Source organism: Rissa tridactyla, chromosome 1 (assembly GCF_028500815.1).
Source record: "Rissa tridactyla isolate bRisTri1 chromosome 1, bRisTri1.patW.cur.20221130, whole genome shotgun sequence".
NCBI lineage: Eukaryota > Metazoa > Chordata > Aves > Charadriiformes > Laridae > Rissa > Rissa tridactyla.
This window is the reverse complement of record NC_071466.1, coordinates 9,177,281-9,194,432: the sequence shown is the minus strand read 5'-3', so window position 1 is coordinate 9,194,432 and position 17,152 is coordinate 9,177,281. Positions and strand designations below refer to the sequence as shown.

At 52.2% G+C, this 17,152-nt stretch overlaps 1 protein-coding gene across 3 annotated transcripts in view; it reads left to right on the top strand.

Moving 5' to 3' along the window:
• The first annotated feature begins 646 nt into the window (after nt 1-646).
• SLCO2B1 (solute carrier organic anion transporter family member 2B1) overlaps nt 647-17,152 on the top strand; it is a 62,566-nt gene continuing 46,060 nt past the window's right edge. The window contains exons 1-2 of one of the 3 annotated variants that reach the window (XM_054219379.1): nt 647-809; nt 15,426-15,529. In XM_054219379.1, the coding sequence (XP_054075354.1) occupies nt 15,449-15,529 (81 nt within the window). In that variant the 5' untranslated portion in view covers nt 647-809; nt 15,426-15,448. Of the gene's footprint in view, nt 810-14,138; nt 15,329-15,425; nt 15,530-17,152 lie in introns of those variants that run through there. The other 2 variants (XM_054219392.1, XM_054219384.1) reach the window with 2 other exon arrangements.

Sequence of the window (17,152 nt, the reverse complement as noted above, 5' to 3'; positions counted from 1 at the left end):
AAGGTGTTGGGAAGGAGCCGTGCCAGCAGCCAGGCAGAGCATCCAGATGGACCCAAGCAAAGAGAGGACATCCCCAGTGCTCACCCACAGCCGTTCCCTGCACGCAACCCAAACACACACAAAGGCACCAAAAGAAGCCCAACGGGAGAAATCCCGGCTTCCCTTTGACAGCTTTAACTGGGGCTGCCTGTTTGTTAGTGCCTCTGTTTTTTTATCTGGAAATATCTTAGTGGTCAGTGGAAAAAAGCAATAGGGAGAGCTATTGAAAAATGAATATCCCGGGGTTATACAAACACACACTCCCGGTCACAAATCCCAGGCTAACACCACAGCTTCAAAAGTTAAAGAAATAAATGCAGATAAAGCAATTGGAATAAGAAAATGAAGCCCCGGAGGGATGGGACTCTTGGTCGGAGGGGAGAGGGGACGGGAGCCAGGAGACGGAGTCAAAGCCAAGCCCAGTTTGGACTGGGACTGTGTAAGCAGTTTGCAAAGCCCTGTCTCAGCAAACCGCATAGGCAGCTCTGTCATTTTTTGGATTGCAACTTCAGGAGAAGAGAAAAAAAAAAAAACAAACCCACACAAAAACCCCCCAAATAAAAAAAAATCCTATCGAAAGAGATTGCAAAAGTTTTGATTAAAATGCAGTCCGGCTTTTGAAATTGCAGCCTAAGCCCCACCTCCACACACCCATCCCCACCTCCAGGCTGGGAAGTAAAAGTAGTGAATGGCCCCAGCAGCCGCCGGCCCCGAGGAAAACTTTTTGCTCCCAACGCGGTGGGATTGGGATCGGGAGAGTTCTTGAAACCGTGAGTACGGCAGCGCTGGCTCCTCGCCGCGGCCGGGAGATGCCGGGGATGAGCCGGGTACCGGGCTGGCGCGGGGTCCGCCTGCGAGCCGCCGGGCGGGGATGGGGTTCGGGAGACGTGAAGTTTCCACACGCTGCTTCTTCCCGCGGTGTTTCGCAAAACTCCTTGAACCTGTTTTGGCTCAGGAGCTGGATTTTTTCCAATGGCTTAAGAGCTAAAGGAAAAAAAAAAAAAAAACCAAACAAAAAAACCAACAAGGAGCGATTACAAATGTTATCCACGCCTGTTCCACGCTGGCTTTCTGCACATGTATTTTGTTGCTTCCTCTTTGCTTGCCCTTATTTATTTGAGTCGTTTTTTTCCAATACAGCAGCTCCACTTATTTCTCCCTTTGCAGGGAGTTTTTCCCAACCCCCGAGGCTGCCGCCGTTCATTTCTTTTACAGTTTTGCTGCTTCTTTTACGTCAACTCCTCTTCTCACCCCAGGTCTTGGCGGGCTGTCAGGGAGGATGCCATGCAAGCATGGACCTGACCTGTACCTGGGCTGGGACAGTGTCGGTGCCACCCGGGGAACCCTGGCCAAACCCAAACTTCTCCAGCAGTGCATTGCTTGGGAGAGGAACCAGTTCAAGGCAGGAGCCCCGTGCTGGTTAGAAAAAGCCGATGTGACCCTCCTGGCTCTGAGAAAATTGATGGCGGGGAGCAGGAAAGGGTTAACAGCAGGGGGAAAGCTTTTGTGCAGCTCTGCAAGCTGAGGGGGAAGGTGCAAATAGCCCAGTGACCAAGGTGATGGGCTGCATCCCTCTTATTTGTTATGTACATTTGCTGTTCTGGAGGTGAGGGCTTAGTCTGGGGACAAGCCCTGTGGAGGGCTGGCCCTGGAGCCCAGGGCAGGGGGTTGGAACTAGATGGTGTTTAAGGTCCCTTCCAACCAAAAACATTCTATGATTAGGATTCTTGGTTTCTCATGGGTCTTGCAAATAGTATGTTTGTTAAATCAGCCAATGCTCTAAGCCTTGGAGGTGGGCATAGCCTCCTGGGAGACAGCCATGGGCCAAGCCTGTCCTTCCTGAAAACCTTGATTTTTAGCAGATAGTGGTGAGGTTAAAAGCTGGGAGAAGGCTCTGTGCTTCCCACAGCCCAGCTGATCACACCTTGACCATGCTTGCTGCTTCTGTTGGGTTTCAGCTATAGTTTCCCTGGAGGGCATGGGTACAATGGGGCTGGCTGTGCCGGGATGGGGTGGGGGAGACCTCCCACCCTGGGCGGGGGCTGTTGCACCCCTCTGCTTCCAGCCGCTGCGGATCTGGTTAGACAGGGGCAAGGCTGCCCGGTCCATGGCAGTACATCCAGGCTGTAGGAAGAGGGAGCAGAGACCATCTAAGGAACCTGAAGGTACATAAGCCCATGCGACCTGATGAAATCCATCAGCACGTCCCTGCCCATGGCAGGGGGCTTGGAACTAGATGATCTTTAAGGTCCCTTCCAACCCAACCCATTCTATGATTCCGTGATTTATTTGGGGACGCCTCAGGGCACGGGCTCAGGGTTGCTCAAGGATGCTTTATGTCCACCTGCAGAGGCTGTAAAACTTCTTACTGGTCCCGTTACTGAGCAGGTTTGCAGGTTTCTCATCGTTAAAGAGGCACGTTATGCCCAAGGCTCTCTGCAAGGTCTGTGTATGGATGTACCTTAGATCTCTTCTACCTCTGGTGCTTTTTGGGCAATGATCGTGTCAGAAGGGCACATCCCTCCCTCACTCCTTTCTCACATGGATACGTGTCTGAGGCACCTTTTCACCATGTGCATGGGTTTGCAGCCGTGCCATGGGCTTTCTCCAGCTGGAATCCCTGCAGTGCACTGGGAAATGGGTGGGATCTCTGGACCTTGATGCTGTCAGGTCCTGCTGCTTCGTGTCCAAACCGGGCAGGCTCTGAGCTCTTCACTGCTGTGCTTAGTGTTCCAGGTCCAGTGCAAAAAGGAAAATGCCAGTCAAGGATCATAGTATGGTTTGGGTGGGAAGGGTCCTTAAAGGCCACCCAGTGCCACCCCCTGCCCTGGGCAGGGACACCTCCCACCAGCCCAGCTTGCTCCAAGCCCCGGCCAACCTGGCCTTGAACCCCTCCAGGGATGGGGCAGCCACAGCTTCTCTGGGCAACCTGGGCCAGGGGCTCACCACCCTCACAGCCAAGAATTTCTGCCCGAGATCTCAGCTCAGTCTCCCCTCTCGCAGTGGAAAACCCTTCCCCCTCATCCCATGGCTCCCCTCCCTCATCCAGAGTCCCTCCCCAGCTTTTCTGGAGCCCCTTGAGGGACTGGAAGGGGCTCTAAGGTCTCTGCAGAGCCTTCTCTTCTCCAGGCTGAACCCCCCCAACTCTCTCAGCCCGTCCTCCCAGCAGAGGGGCTCCAGCCCTCCCAGCATCTCCGGGGCCTCCTCTGGCCCCGCTCCAACAGCTCCGTGTCTCTCCTGTGCTGAGGCCCCAGAGCTGGAGGCAGCACTGCAGGGGGGTCTCCCCCGAGCGGAGCAGAGGGGCAGAATCCCCCCCTCGCCCTGCTGCCCACGCTGCTTTTGAAGGATGTTGGAGCAAGTCAAAGAACAACGGCAAATGAGGCAAAAAAGAGAAACGTTTAGGGCTGGTTATGAGCAGCACGAAGGATACCCAGCCACACAAACAGGCCAGAGCTGAGCTGCTTCAGGAGCTTATCAAAATTCATGTCTGCGTTTCACCCTACCAGCTGTTTGATAACCTGATAAAGCATCCGTTTGAGGCAGCGCAGTGCAGCTCGCCCGTCGTTTGCTGGTACAGCTCCAGTGGGCAACGGAGCATCCTTTATCCAAGCTCCCATCAGGATCCGATTTCTCATCCGTGGTCCAAGCCGTATCGATCTGCTCCAAAAGGCCTTTTATCAGTTGTGTGCAGAAATTTCATGACTGCATTTTTTATTTTTTTTCTGCCCTGCACTGGTCTCTGGTGTCTTGTGTTCAGGCAGAAGACGGCTAAAAGGTGAAAAACGTTAGAAAGGAGCGTCACTTCCCTGCTGCGGCATCCATCGTGGCATCCATCTGCATCACCGCCCACAGGCAGCAGCTGTATATTTTGCGATATACACCAGTTTCTCTTCATTTTCCCCCCTGTTCTTTGAGTGTTCTTGCCTTTGCTGGCATTTCCAGGCTCTGAAATGCTTCGTCCTGGCTCACCCGAGCACTCCTCACCCAGCCATCAGCCTTGCTGGGCTGCTTGGTTTGCTGCCCTTCCCCCTGCAGCAGCCCGGGGGTCTCTGGGGACCTTGGTCTCGTCAAAAATAAATCCCAACCCACCCTCTCTGTGGTTCCTGTCTCCCAGTTTGGTCCCAGTGCTTCTCTGGGGGTGCCGGTGTGCACTGTGTTCTCGCTGCAGCTCGGCAGCACATCCCGTCTTTATCCTGAACCTCCGGCACATGCCCTGGCTCCAGCCATCGTGGGGATTAAATGCTCGGTGTCTCCAGCCATTGCCTTGCTAAATGTAGACTCAAAGGTATGGTTTGGGAGCCTCATTCCCCATCTCGGGACCTGTCGTTAGCCCCCAAGCTTTGAAAATGTTAATTTTCACAAGAAATGGAGAGAGTGGTCTAAGACGCAGGGAGCGACGCGGGGAATTTCTGGCTTGAAACGTGATTCAAAGACTGCGAGGCTCTGAAATCTCCTCCGGGAGGGATCGATAGTGGGCGTCTGGCTGGAGAAACCCCGGGACAAGTTTGTTCCCAGGGATGCAGGAGCAGGCTCGTCGCCGGCCGGGTGCCGGGCTGCAGACGAGCAGCTCAGCTGGGGCCAGATGTGGCTCCAGCCGCTGGTCTGGGGACTTCCAGAAAATAATCTCCTTTTTCATTGGGCTTCCTTCATCCGTTGGAGTGTGCCAGTCCATACCTGCTCTCGGGGTGAGCAGGAGATGCTGCTTCTAAATGGTGTAAAAACCACCTGGCAGTAAAAAGAAGAGAAGCAAGATGCCTCTGTAATAAAGACGACTTTCTGCAGTCCATTAACATTAAATAATGGAAGAATGACGTCTAGTCCGTCTAGTGGGAGATGTCCCTGCCCATGGCAGGGCGGTGGAAAAAGACGACCTTTAAGGTTCCTTCCAACCCAAATGAATCTATGATTCTATGATTCTGTGAATTAATCCCCTCCGCTGCCCAAAATATCCATGTTTCTTCCCTTTCCCGTGCCAGCTTCAGCTCTCGATGGCCGCACTGGGCTGGGGCTTGCTCCAGCGCTTGCTCTTTGTCCCAACATCACCCCGTAATGTCGCCAACTCTCTTCTACCCTCAGTGTTTCCCCCTGGGTGTTTGTAACCAGCTCCTCTCTGCCTCTCTTTTTGCTGGGTCAGGAAGTTTTTCACTTCTCCTAGGCTCTACTCTCAGTTCCCCGTCCATCGCGGCAGCGTTTCTCTGCACCTACCCTTCCATCAATCTCTCTTGCGTGCGGGTGGCCGGCGTCGTTCCCAGCTCCCGGTGAAGTAAAACTTACTGGTCTCTCCCCAAAATTTGGGGTTGCCTTGATTGCTAATCTACGGGTTAATCTGGAGGGAGGAAAGAGCTGCCCTGGAATGTCCCGTGGAAATAAATGTGTAGGAAGCAAGTGAACTGGTGTGTAGGTGCTCCTCATGCAATGCTCAGCATCAGCGTGGGGGATCATGTCCACGGTTCTGGGCAGACGGTGTGTGCAGGTGGAAAATATTGGGTTTTGGGTGTTTTTTTTGAAAGAAGTTGTAGAAAATATATAGCAAGCAACATCTGGACTGCTGCAGGAACACTGTGCTCCTGGGAGCTATTGGGGCTTTCGCTCAGGCTGCGTTTACAAGGCTTTTGCAGCGTCTCCTGCTCTTCATTTTGCAACAGCTTCCCCTTCGAAAAGTCAGTTTTTCTCATCGGTGTGTGTCTGCATCCGTCGGTCGCTGGAGCCCCTCTACCCCCTGCCTTTTTCTTGCTTTCACCCCTTTCCTCCAGCAAACGCCCCTGCAAAGTCTTACAGCTCTTTGGAAACACGGAGCAAAAAGCCCATCCTTTTTTCAGTTTTCACTCCTGCCCAAGCATCAGTAAAGTAAGGAGGAAAAAAATTATCAGGAAGGTATTTGCGGTGTATAAAACCCCCAAATGAGGAAAAACTCTGGTTTGGGATCGCCTTCCTTCAGACTTCTATTGGCAGTTGTGTTCTTCATAGACTTGAGCACGTGTCTGCAGCCTACGGAAAGGCCGGTCCCTGCTGGGGAAAGGGCTTTTCGTACGTAATTCATCACTTTAACTCCTATCCTGAGGTTTCGAGCTGCTTGAAGTAGGGAATATTTCCCTGCCAAACACACAGGAGGTGGTGCTAAAATAGAAAATTCCCACCGAGGACACAAGATATGGCCTTTTTGTAGTACGCACCACACCTGTTCATCCCCCGTACAAGGGTACGCTCAGCATCTGGCATGGTCCGGAGGAGAGGGCTAACTTTTTTATTCAAAATACTGCATGAAATCTTAGGGAGAAGGAGTAAAACTTGCAAAGCCGGCAGCTCCCTGTCTGGCAAACGTCTCATGTGTCCTTGAGCTGAACCGCTTTCACCCAGAGCACAACAGCCAGCACAAACAAACCCGGAGTTCACGCGGGGAGAAACCAAGGGCAGGAGCCGCGCCGAGATGTAACGAGACGCTGCTTTAGCACGGAGCGGGATGTATCCCACAAGAGCTCAGGAAGCAGCAGGACGGCAAGACGGGGAGGGTCTCTGGGGGTACCGATGGCTCCCAAGCCCTGGGCAGCCTTTGAAAATGAAACCGGGTGAATGATTCGTGTCATTTTATGATTCCCAGCCTTGATGCTGCTGTAGCTGGCTGAGAGGGGGATCTTGGCTGCAAAACCTCCCTCGCCTGTAACCTCTGCGATTCTTTCCCCCTGTGCTCCGAGCCACTTCTGCTCTTGGGTGCTTTCCTCTCCTGCCGGCGAGGCCACCCCAGCCCGTGCAATGGACGCTGTCTTCTTCCCAAGGATGAGTGATGGGGACAGACTTTTTAGCAGGGCCTGTAGTGATAGGACGAGGGGTAATGGCTTTAAACTAAAAGAGGGAAGGTTTAGACTGGGTATAATAGATTTAGACCAGATAGAATTTTTCCTAGATTTTTTCGCTGTGAGGGCGATGAGCCCCTGGCCCAGGTTGCCCAGAGAAGCTGTGGCTGCCCCATCCGTGGAGGGGTTCAAGGCCAGGTTGGACAGGGCTTGGAGCAACCTGATCTAGTGGGAGATGTCCCTGCCCAGGGCAGGGGGTTGGACTAGATGGCCTTTAAAAGTCACTTCCCACCCAAACCCTTCTGTGATTCTATGATTCTATGCTCCTATGACAATGGCAACCACCACCACAAGGGTCATCCAGTGCATGGGGACAGTCCCCATGCAACCCCTTCACTGCATCTTGCAGTGCTGCAGCAGGTAAGGACCCCTCCAAGAAGACTCCGGCATCTGGCAGGGCACACCAAGGAGGTCTGTGAGACCTCATCACGCAAATGGGGAGGAGGACTTCATCCTTCCCAGGTCAGTGGGGGTCAGGGCCAGCAGGGATCTCCGGAGAGCACCCGGTCGTGCTTCACACCGGAGCAGGGCTGGTGCCTCTCCCTCATCGACCATGGTTACATTTCATGGGTTTCAACACCAATTTTTCTCTTCCTTCTCATCTTTTAACTTCTCAGTAACAGATTTCCTTTTGTTTAGCTTCTTGTGAGGTTTCTGGGATGTGTCATCCCTGACACGTTTCTCATTACAAAGAGTCACTGAGCTGGGCTGATCTCATTTTCACTTTCTTTTTGCCAGTTGGTGCAAGATGGAAACAGCTTTTGGGCGCATCTACACATCCATTTTATCCCTCAATCTTTTTCCAGGCAGGGAACGATGTGTATACATTGGATTACAAAACATCTTTGCACCCACATTTCCCAAGCCAGCTTCTCATTTAACACAGGCACGCTCATCAATACGCACGCCGACACTCTCCCAGTTTTACCACCGGTGAATGTAAATTCTCTAGAAATTCAGTAGAAGGCAGACAGATTACAGGATATTTGCTGGTATTTTGTCTCCCCTGCTGGGATTTAATTTGCTGTGTTACATTCGCTGTTGTTTACTCAAGCTCTGCTGAGCCCAGCGCGTGCTTTTCCTTCTTCAGTTAACGGGAGCTTCACTGCTATTAATAAAGGCTTTGTAATAGATTTACGTCCTCAGGAATGGGACAGGACTCTGGTGCCACCGAGCCTGGTCCCCTGACATCGCAGCCAGGACCATTGCACATGTCCCAGAGAAACTGGGAGGTTTTGGGGTACTTTGGCTGCCCTGGCATCAAAGAAAGGACATCTTGGGAGCACGTGTGGAGCATCCCCTAGAGGCATTTAAGAAACGTCTAGATGTGGCACTTCAGGGCATGCTCTAGTGGCAGAGATTGTAGGTTGTTTGGTTGGACTCGATGATCTTAAGGGTCCTTTCCAACCATGAAGATTCTGTGATTCTGTGATCTTAATCTGTGCTGCGAAGGTTTATGGGATTATCTGGCCGAGCTCTGTACAGATGGGGGGTTATTCCCCAGATTGTTGCCCCCCATTTTGTCGCTTTGTCACTGTCTCCTGGGAGCGATGATGAGAGGTCAGGCAAGCAAGGCTGTAATTAATGGCAATATTTTATGGCATCATCTGGTGCGGGACTGACCTGCTGGTGTGTCCCGGCTCAGCTCCCTGTCCCCACAACACCCGGGGCTTGTCGTGCCAGGCTCCACCTTCCCCAGGGATGCTGTGCCCCAGGACAGCAACGTGGAGAAAAAAGGTCTCTGAGGACAAATCCTTCATCCATAGCTGAAGGAATAATATCAACCGATGGATCGCCAGCAACAGGCAACTTTGCTCTCTGAACGACCACCCATCCGTCACCTTCCCGGGAGTCTATGGGTCAATTCCGTGGGTGCTGGGTAGCTGCTGGTTGGGGTCCCGCTGCATGAGCCGCCCCACTGGGCCCCTGCACCGAAAACACTGTCTCCCAGAGGCCACCCTCGGTGAAACCCAGCCACCCGCGCGCCTCACCAGGCTCCTAAGCACCGCCATTGAGCACGGCAAGTCCCTCTGGATTTTATGGGAGAAGCAATTTTGCTCAAGAGTTTACTTGCAGGCGTATAAGGAAGCAATTTTCTGCTTCATCAAGGTGCAGCGCTGGCTTTAAAGGGCTTTGTGCCAGGGTCAGTGACTCCGCTCGTGGTGCTCCTGTCACCTCTGCCTGTCACCCTGCCTCTCGGTGGCTGTGTCTCCCTAGAAAATGAGTTTCACGCTCCTGTGATTTGGGGGACAAAAGGTGAAATGCATCATTGAGGGCTCCAGCAGAGCAGCATCTGGCATCATAAGTACCTCGCTGGGGTAACACCTCTCCCCTCTGATGAAGTGTGTAAGGGAATACAGCTGTGTCGGAGCTGGTGGGTACGGCTGGGCGTGACAGAGCAGTGCAGAAACGCTGCTGCGCTGTGGGGCTTCGCTCCCTGCAGTCGAGGAGGGGAAGAAGGGAGGACGAACGGTGAAGCGTTTGGATGGAGGTTCTCGGAGGGGTTTCTCAGAGCAGAACTGGGCTGCTCTGTGCGCTAGCGAGGCGTGAAAGTGTAGTGGGGAGCAGACACTGGCCTGCTTGACATCCATGGTGAAGATCATCCCAGGAGGAGGAGAGCCCACTCCTAAGGCATGTCCATCAGCAGGTGTTCAGGGAGAAACATGCCTTTGCCACCACTACTTGCCCCACCGCTGTGTTTCTCAGACATCCCTTCCCATCCATGCATGGGATAAGCTCATCGCCTTTGGTCAGCAAGAGGCCACCAGCTCACCAAGCAGGCTTCCAGCGGCCATGTTGTCCTGCTTAGTGTCTCACCAGGAGCAGAGGACTGAAGCCAGGCGGTGGCATCTACTCCAGCTTTGCAGAAATGTCCCATCACGGTCGGATTGGACGGGGCTCTGAGCAACCTGATCTAGTTGAAGATGTCATGGCAGGGGAAGATGGACTAGATGGCCTTTAAAGGTCCCTTCCAACCCAAACCATTCTATGAGTTCGTGATTACCGTCGCCAATAGACCAACATGCAGAACCCGTGTTTTTGGGATGGCTGGAGGGGACTCAGGAAGGAGAAGGGTTGCTGCTGGGCTGCCCTTGGGTCTGAAGGCAGCTCGGACCATCCTCTGCCCTCAGTCCTGCAGGCAGGGACTTGCCCATGGCCACAGCCTGGTTCTTCAACCACCCCAACCGTCTAGACAGCATTCCCTAGCTGGAGTCCCAGCTCTTGCAGCAGCATCTCAGCTCGTGCTTTATTGTCTAGGACAAAGTTCCTTCTCAGGCACAGCTGAGTGCAGCCTGCAGAAGTTGCAGGAAGGAGTAAACAAGGCTCTTTGCAGCTCCCTTTCCTCCACAGCATGTCCAGGGAATGGCATCCGCTGTGCTAAGTCCACCCCCGCTGATGCAACCCCCAGCATTTGCCTGTCCCAGCTTATCTGCTGCTCCCCAACGACTTTATAGGGGCAGGTGGTGTCTCTTCCCTGGCTTGTTCTTGGGGAAACTGAGGCACAAAGGTGGGAAGAAGCTTGCTCCGGAGTTGAGGTCAGGATGCGGGTGCAGGTCCTGGTCTGGGAGTGGGTCAGGCTCTCCAAAATCAAGGGGTGGCACTTCGGGGTTGACTATTTCTCCCCTTTTCCTGTGGCCCTGGCATGGCCCCTGCATTCTCTGTGGGTGCCACCGTGGACGCGCGGGGATGCTTGGAGCAATAGTGATCCCCACCGTACATCCTCTTCCTGGGATGCTGGAGGGTCTTTGGGCCACCAGGGACCCCAGGGCTGCAGACCTGACCCGGGCACATCCCCCCTCACACCAATCACCTTGGGATTTGGTCTTTTTTGCTCTCTTCTCTCCTTACCCTGATGCAGGTGTATCTTCTGGGATTTGCTATCTCATCGCTCCCTTCTGCCTCCTTCCCCTGCCGTACCCAGCCTCAGCACTAATCCTGCAGCACCAGCTCTGCCTCATTCCTCCAGAGCAGCAGATTTGGTGAGACCTCTTGGCCTTACCTAGGAGAAATTGCATTAATTGAAAATAATCCTTCTTTCCATCTATAGATGTCCATTCCCTAGGAGAAAAACATGGCTATCCCCAAGCAAGTGCCATCCCTGGAGTGTGCTGCCACGGCTGGGCTTGACCCAGTTGAAGGAAACAAGAACCAGACTGACCTTGGCACGTTGCTGTCTTCATGCAATTTGATTTTTATCAATTAAGTCTTATCTGCCTTTCTATTTGCACTGGTCATTGCCCCTTCTGCTGGATCAAAGTACTTTTCTGTTTCATTTTCTTCTTAAAGCAGCATTGTGGTTCAACGGTATCTGAATGCAATAGGTTACTATCATTTTTAACTGCTGGCAACCTTTGCAGCATTTCAGATCTCTGCTGAGTGTATCCCCTTGGGTGTCTCCGTGGCTCACCCATCCTCCCTCTTTCGAAGGCAGTGCATGCTCTCAGGTGTGAAATGGAAGTAGGAAACCTTGCTGAAGGTGAGATGAAGGTGCGCATGGCAGGATGGAGTCAGGCTTGGCCGTGAATCATAGAATCATAGAATGGTATATGTTGGATGGGACCTTAAAGGCCACCCAGTGCCACCCCCCTGCCCTGGGCAGGGACACCTCCCACCAGCCCAGCTTGCTCCAAGCACCGGCCAACCTGGCCTTGAACCCCTCCAGGGATGGGGCAGCCACAGCTTCTCTGGGCAACCTGGGCCAGGGGCTCACTGCCCTCACAGCCAAGAATTTCTGCCCGAGATCTCAGCTCAATCTCCCCTCTTGCAGTGGAAACCCCTTCCCCCTCATCCCATGGCTCCCCTCCCTCATCCAGAGTCCCTCCCCAGCTTTCCTGGAGCCCCTTGAGGGACTGGAAGGGGCTCCAAGGTCTCCCCAGAGCCTTCTCTTCTCCAGGCTGAACCCCCCCAACTCTCTCAGCCTGTCCTCCCAGCAGAGGGGCTCCAGCCCTTGGATCATCTCCGAGGCTTCCTCTGGCCCCGCTCGAACAGCTCCATGTCCTTATTATGCTGGGGACTCAACCTTGGCCATCAGCTGCTGAGAGACGATGCAGGTTCTCCTTCACGCAGGGGACTCCCCAGGAGAAAGAGGAACTGAGTTCCTCTGTGGCGGTGTGGGAAATTTGGGGTCATTATGGTGCACGGTGAAGTGTGAGGGACTTTTACACCCTGCTTGGGCAGGGATTAGCAAAAACATTCCTACCAGTGCTTTCTACTATTTTTTTGTACAAGAAGTCTATGAAAACTCATTAGGGAAGAGGTTGGACTAATTCCAGGTGTAGGAGGCTCCTGGACACCCTGAAGGGTTAAAGGATGAACACATTTAAAGGAGGGGCTGGAAAGGATGGGCAGGGAGACCAAAATACTCCTAGAGAACACAGGACTTGCTGTTTGCAGGTCTGCTTGAGCATATCTTTGGTGAGAAGGGCCAGGAAAGACATTAATAGAGTTAACCAGGGAAAGAAGGGCATTAAAGCTCCGTGAACGTGCCCATCCCTGCAAATCTGGGCTCAGACTCCTTTTGCTTTCCTCCCTCTCTACCCTGGCACCCTTCCTCTTTTCCCGGTGGAGCCCCTGAGCTTTCAAGAGGCTCCAGCAGCAAAGTCAGTAGCTGCAAATAATTCATCACAGGGCTGCTCCCAGAGACAGGAGATATTGGACGCCGTGGTCTGGAGACAGGCAGGTGCTTTTGCTCCGGCGCTGCTTAACCCTCCAGAGGTTCAGGGGAGCTTTTCATGGAGGCTTTAATTTATGGTCAAATATACTTTATTGATCCCATCCTGTATTTTGTTGTAGCAATATCTCCTTGTGTTGAAATGGGGCTGAGGGCAGCAATTGGTTTTTGCAGAGAACGCGCTGGAGCTCGTAACTCAGCCACATGCAGATCCTCCCATTGAATTTACCTCTCCAGTGCAGGGCATTTAAGGGTTGTATAAACGCCGCAGTTAAGACAGTATCCTCTTGCCAGAATTTACATCAACCTGTACATTTGTTAATTTGTTTGAGGCTACGGTACTTGCTCCTTTGCCTCTCGTTGTGGGGAAAATAGAATTAGGTGAAATAATGATGGAAAGCCTTTCACCCCATTTGCTGCAGAGCTCGCAGATGCCGCTGAGATGGAAACATCTATTAGAGTGTACTGAACAACAAGCTAAAGCCTAATGGGTTTAACGTGCCTCCAAACAATACAGCTTCCTGAGCAGGATGCCTGGGCACTAAAAACACAACAAAGACATCGTCCTCCCGCACATCATTCATTCCGCAGATGTAGCCAGTGAGAAGGGAGGAGGGAGAGCAGGTCCAAAGGGAAGGAGGTCAGTGGTGCAGGCAGGGGGAAGGTGGCTTCCCACAGATTTACATTTCTTGGTGCGGTTAAATTTAGGTGGTGGTTGAGAGGCAGAAAGCACATGTGGAAGGATTCAAAAAACACCATGGGTGAAAATGAGAGGCAGGAAAGGAAGGCTTTAATCCATCAGAGACCCAGCGTATGGAGGGATGGAGAAGGATTTGCTGGACCCTGAAGAAAAGGAGGCTGAGGGGAGACCTTCTCGCTCTCTGCAACTCCCTGAAAGGAGGGGGTAGCCAGGGGGGGTCAGTCTCTTCTCCCAAGGAACAGGCCATAGGACAAGAGGAAACGGCCTCAAGTTTCACCAGGGGAGGTTTAGGATGGATATTAGGAGAAATTTCTTCCCTGAAAGGGTTGTCAAGCATTGGAAGAGGCTGCCCAGGGCAGTGGTGGAGTCACCATCCCTGGAGGTATTTAAAAGCTGGGCAGACGTGGTGCTGAGGGACATGGGTGGTCTTGGCAGTCTTAGGTTGATGGTTGGACTCGATGATCTGAAAGGTCTCTTCCAACCTGGACAATTCTCTGATTCTATGATCCTCTCCCGCAGGCAGGAGCTGTCTGTGCCTCCTGCTTCAAGCCCACAGTCCCCAAAACCCACCCTCATTTAGGCAGAGCTTTGGTTGTCTATAGCCTGCTCTTGGGAAGGCCATTTGGCCAGCCAGCATCTCCAAAGCTGCTTGATCTCGTGTGCACTCTTCTGTACGTCTTGCCCTCTTGCAACCATCAGCCTTGTGTGATGGGGAGCTGAAACCAGTTGCATCCCATAAGGACATTTAGCAGTAAATGGGACCTCAGCTGCAGCTGGTGAGTTTGGCCTCGCCTTTGTGGGTTCTTCATGTCTGAGCAGATCCCTCACATTTGGCCCAAGGCTGCTCCAGCACCAAGAGCTGAGCTAATGCCCAGCTGGGTTTTCCTCTCAACCGCTTTTCCCTTCTCTTCAATGCTGTGGGTATTTTTCTAACTCCATAGCATTGACCTTCAACTCTGGTGTCACTGAGTAATTAAAAACATACCTAGAAAGCTAAGACAACTTGACATAGAGCAATATATGACATGGAGGCTGGATCCTGGCCTCAGCTGTATCTAACCAAATCAGAGAAGGTGCTCTGGGGTTTGTGGAGCTGCAAGGAAGGAAAGAAGGGGAAGGAAATAAGGCTCAAGGAGATTCACACCAGCATGGTGGAGAGCAGAGCTTGCCCCAGGCACCATGTGAGGACCCCAGGATGCTCCCTGTGGCTGAGGTTCAGGGTGGGATTAGGGGATCTGGAAACCTGTTTACTAATTGGGATGGTCCATCTAGGTGTGTGGTTGATACCAGACAAAAAGAAGCCAAGATGTCCTGTGTAGTTCAAGGATATGAAGGAGTTAATCAGAGCAATCAGAGTCCCACAGTTTGGGACAGTAAAGATTGCCCTCCTTCCTCCTAGGGGTATTGAAATTATTATTACAGGACCACAGAATGGCTGAGGTTGGAAGGGAACTCTGGAGATCATGTCAACACTCCTCTTAGTGCAGCCTGGCTGGCTTGCCATGCCATGAGCGTTGGTGGCTCGTGTCCAACCCAAGGTCATTCTCTGTGGAGCTGGTTGGACCCCAGCCAGTGCTGGTGACTGGGGTTGCTCCTCCCCAGCCGCAGGACTTTGCACTTCTCCTGCTTGAACTTCATGAGGTTCTCCAGCCTGTTTGGGTCCCTACGGAGGGCAGCACAACGATCATCGGCTGTGACAGTCCCGCCTCCCAGTCTTGCATCTCCTGCCAACTGGCTGCCCCATCACCACCCAGGTCATTGATAAGGGCGTTAAACAGTACCCATTCAGATAATGTTTAAACAATATTGGCCTTGGTTATGTTAAACAGCGCCAGCCCCAGTTATGCTCTGGTGTGGCTGGGATTTAGGCACACCAAGATCCTGGTTCAGCGCTGCTTTGTTGCTTTGGAGTGAAATGATTGATAATTTTTAACCTCTCAGGTGCCCTGGTGATGAGCGTGTTAGTGTTTTGCAGGCTGCTTTTTTGCTTTGCAGAAGCGAAATGCTAAAAGAAAATGAAAAACGGGAATAATTAATAATTGCTTACGACGACCCTGCGCCTGCTGTGTGGGTGTTTGCAAAGCACGACAGGATTTTGCTGTGCTGAGCAAGGCGAATTCAGGCAGAGCAACTTAGCTTTGTGCTGAATTTATTATTTTGGCAGGCGGATAAAGGAGACCTGACAGAATGACGAGTACCGCGACAAAGAGCAGCTACCCGGATGGGTCCCGGAAAACGCTCTGCAGGAACCCATTTCTCAGTATCAAGGTAAATACCTCCGGCTTTCTCTAATCCCCCTCTTGGATTACTGGCCTGGTAAAGAGGAGTTTCTATTTCTGCGGAAGGCATCGATAGCATTTCTGTTTACAAAATGTATTTGGATATGGATGGGGTGCTCCCCGCGGAAGAAATGCCATTGGACGTGCAGCCGGGACGGGGATGTTGCAACGCAAGTTTAACTTTCAGCTTCTGAGGTATTTAACTTCTGTCAGTGAAACTCCCAGAGCCCAGAGCAAACCTTCAAGAGAAACAAATCCCAGGTCTTAAAGCAGCTATGAGCCTCAGTCTTCCTGGAAATAATTTGTTTATTATGTCCATGATAAATGCATGTGTGTAACGGGGGCAGCAGAGATGGAGGAAAGGGGGACTCGATGCTCACGCTCGGAGCTTGGCACGCAGCAGCCTGCAAAGCTTTGGGTATTAGTCCCCATTTAGGCAAGAAATGGCATCTAGTTGGCTTAAACCCTGTCGTTGATTGAATTTATTCACTGAAAACATATGTCCTAAGCAATGATTTAGGCCACACATCCTGTAACGCCCCCTGACCCTGATGTAAGTTCACCCGGCTCCTCCTTGTCTTGCTGTTGGGTGTCTGGGGTCATGCAGGGAGATGGTTCCTCCACCCTCTGACAGGTCCATGGCAGGCAGCCAGAGGAGTGGGCTTTGTTAAGCCCCTTGGAGAAGCCCCAAAAGTTGGTTGTGGTGGGAACCACAGGAGGCAGGAGATGGTCGTCACTTTGCACAGCAGTCTCATGACCAGAGGGCTGCCCAGAGGACCAGCTCGACTCACCAACATGGGCATGAAGTCATGTTCCCTTTGTCCTGGAGCACCCAAACCGCTGAGCCATGGGTAACCCTGTGTGAAGGTCCCTTTTTTTCCCCTTCTCAAAGCTGGGAAGGGGTGTGAGGCTGTATGCAGTAGAAGCTGAGATCTTCTGGTGGTGGGACCAGTGCTGCCTGTGCGAGATTAGCACATTGACCTTGAGCTTGCCCGCAGATGTTCATGGCCTCTTGCCTCCTACCCATGGCTGTGTCACCACCAGAGGGGTTCCTCAGCTCCTTGTTTGCTTGCTCAGTGGTTTGCAGAGGAGGATCCATGATCCTTGGCTATGGAGGTGGTGGATAATCCTTTTCTCTTTGTATAGTGACAGTGGCATATTTAAAAATCCCATGTTACAATGATGGTATGATCACATCCCTTGAGCAACTGGTGGTCTGCTATTGGAGAAGTGTAGCAACACTCAAAAGAAAAAAAGAAAAGGTGTAAACATTTAGACCAGACGAGCATCTGCAAAGGGGAAATAATAATCAACATCGACCGCAGTGATATCAGAAAAAGCGAGTGCTCAGCTTGCATCAGGAACAAGTTAATATTTCCATCTTCTTTTCTACAAAAAGGACATTTTGGAAGTTTTGTGCTCTTTTCTCACATATCGCAAGGAAGCAGGAAACCAAAAGTAAGCCGACTCTTGGTCTAGCTGGAGGGCGATTGCTATGTTCAACGGAGCATGTAGTTTGGCATGTGAACATCAGCTTTCAAGATGCTCTTGTTTAAACACACAGAGATGACAGGTATGGAGTGGTTTGCTGTGGGAATGGGCTACAGCGAAG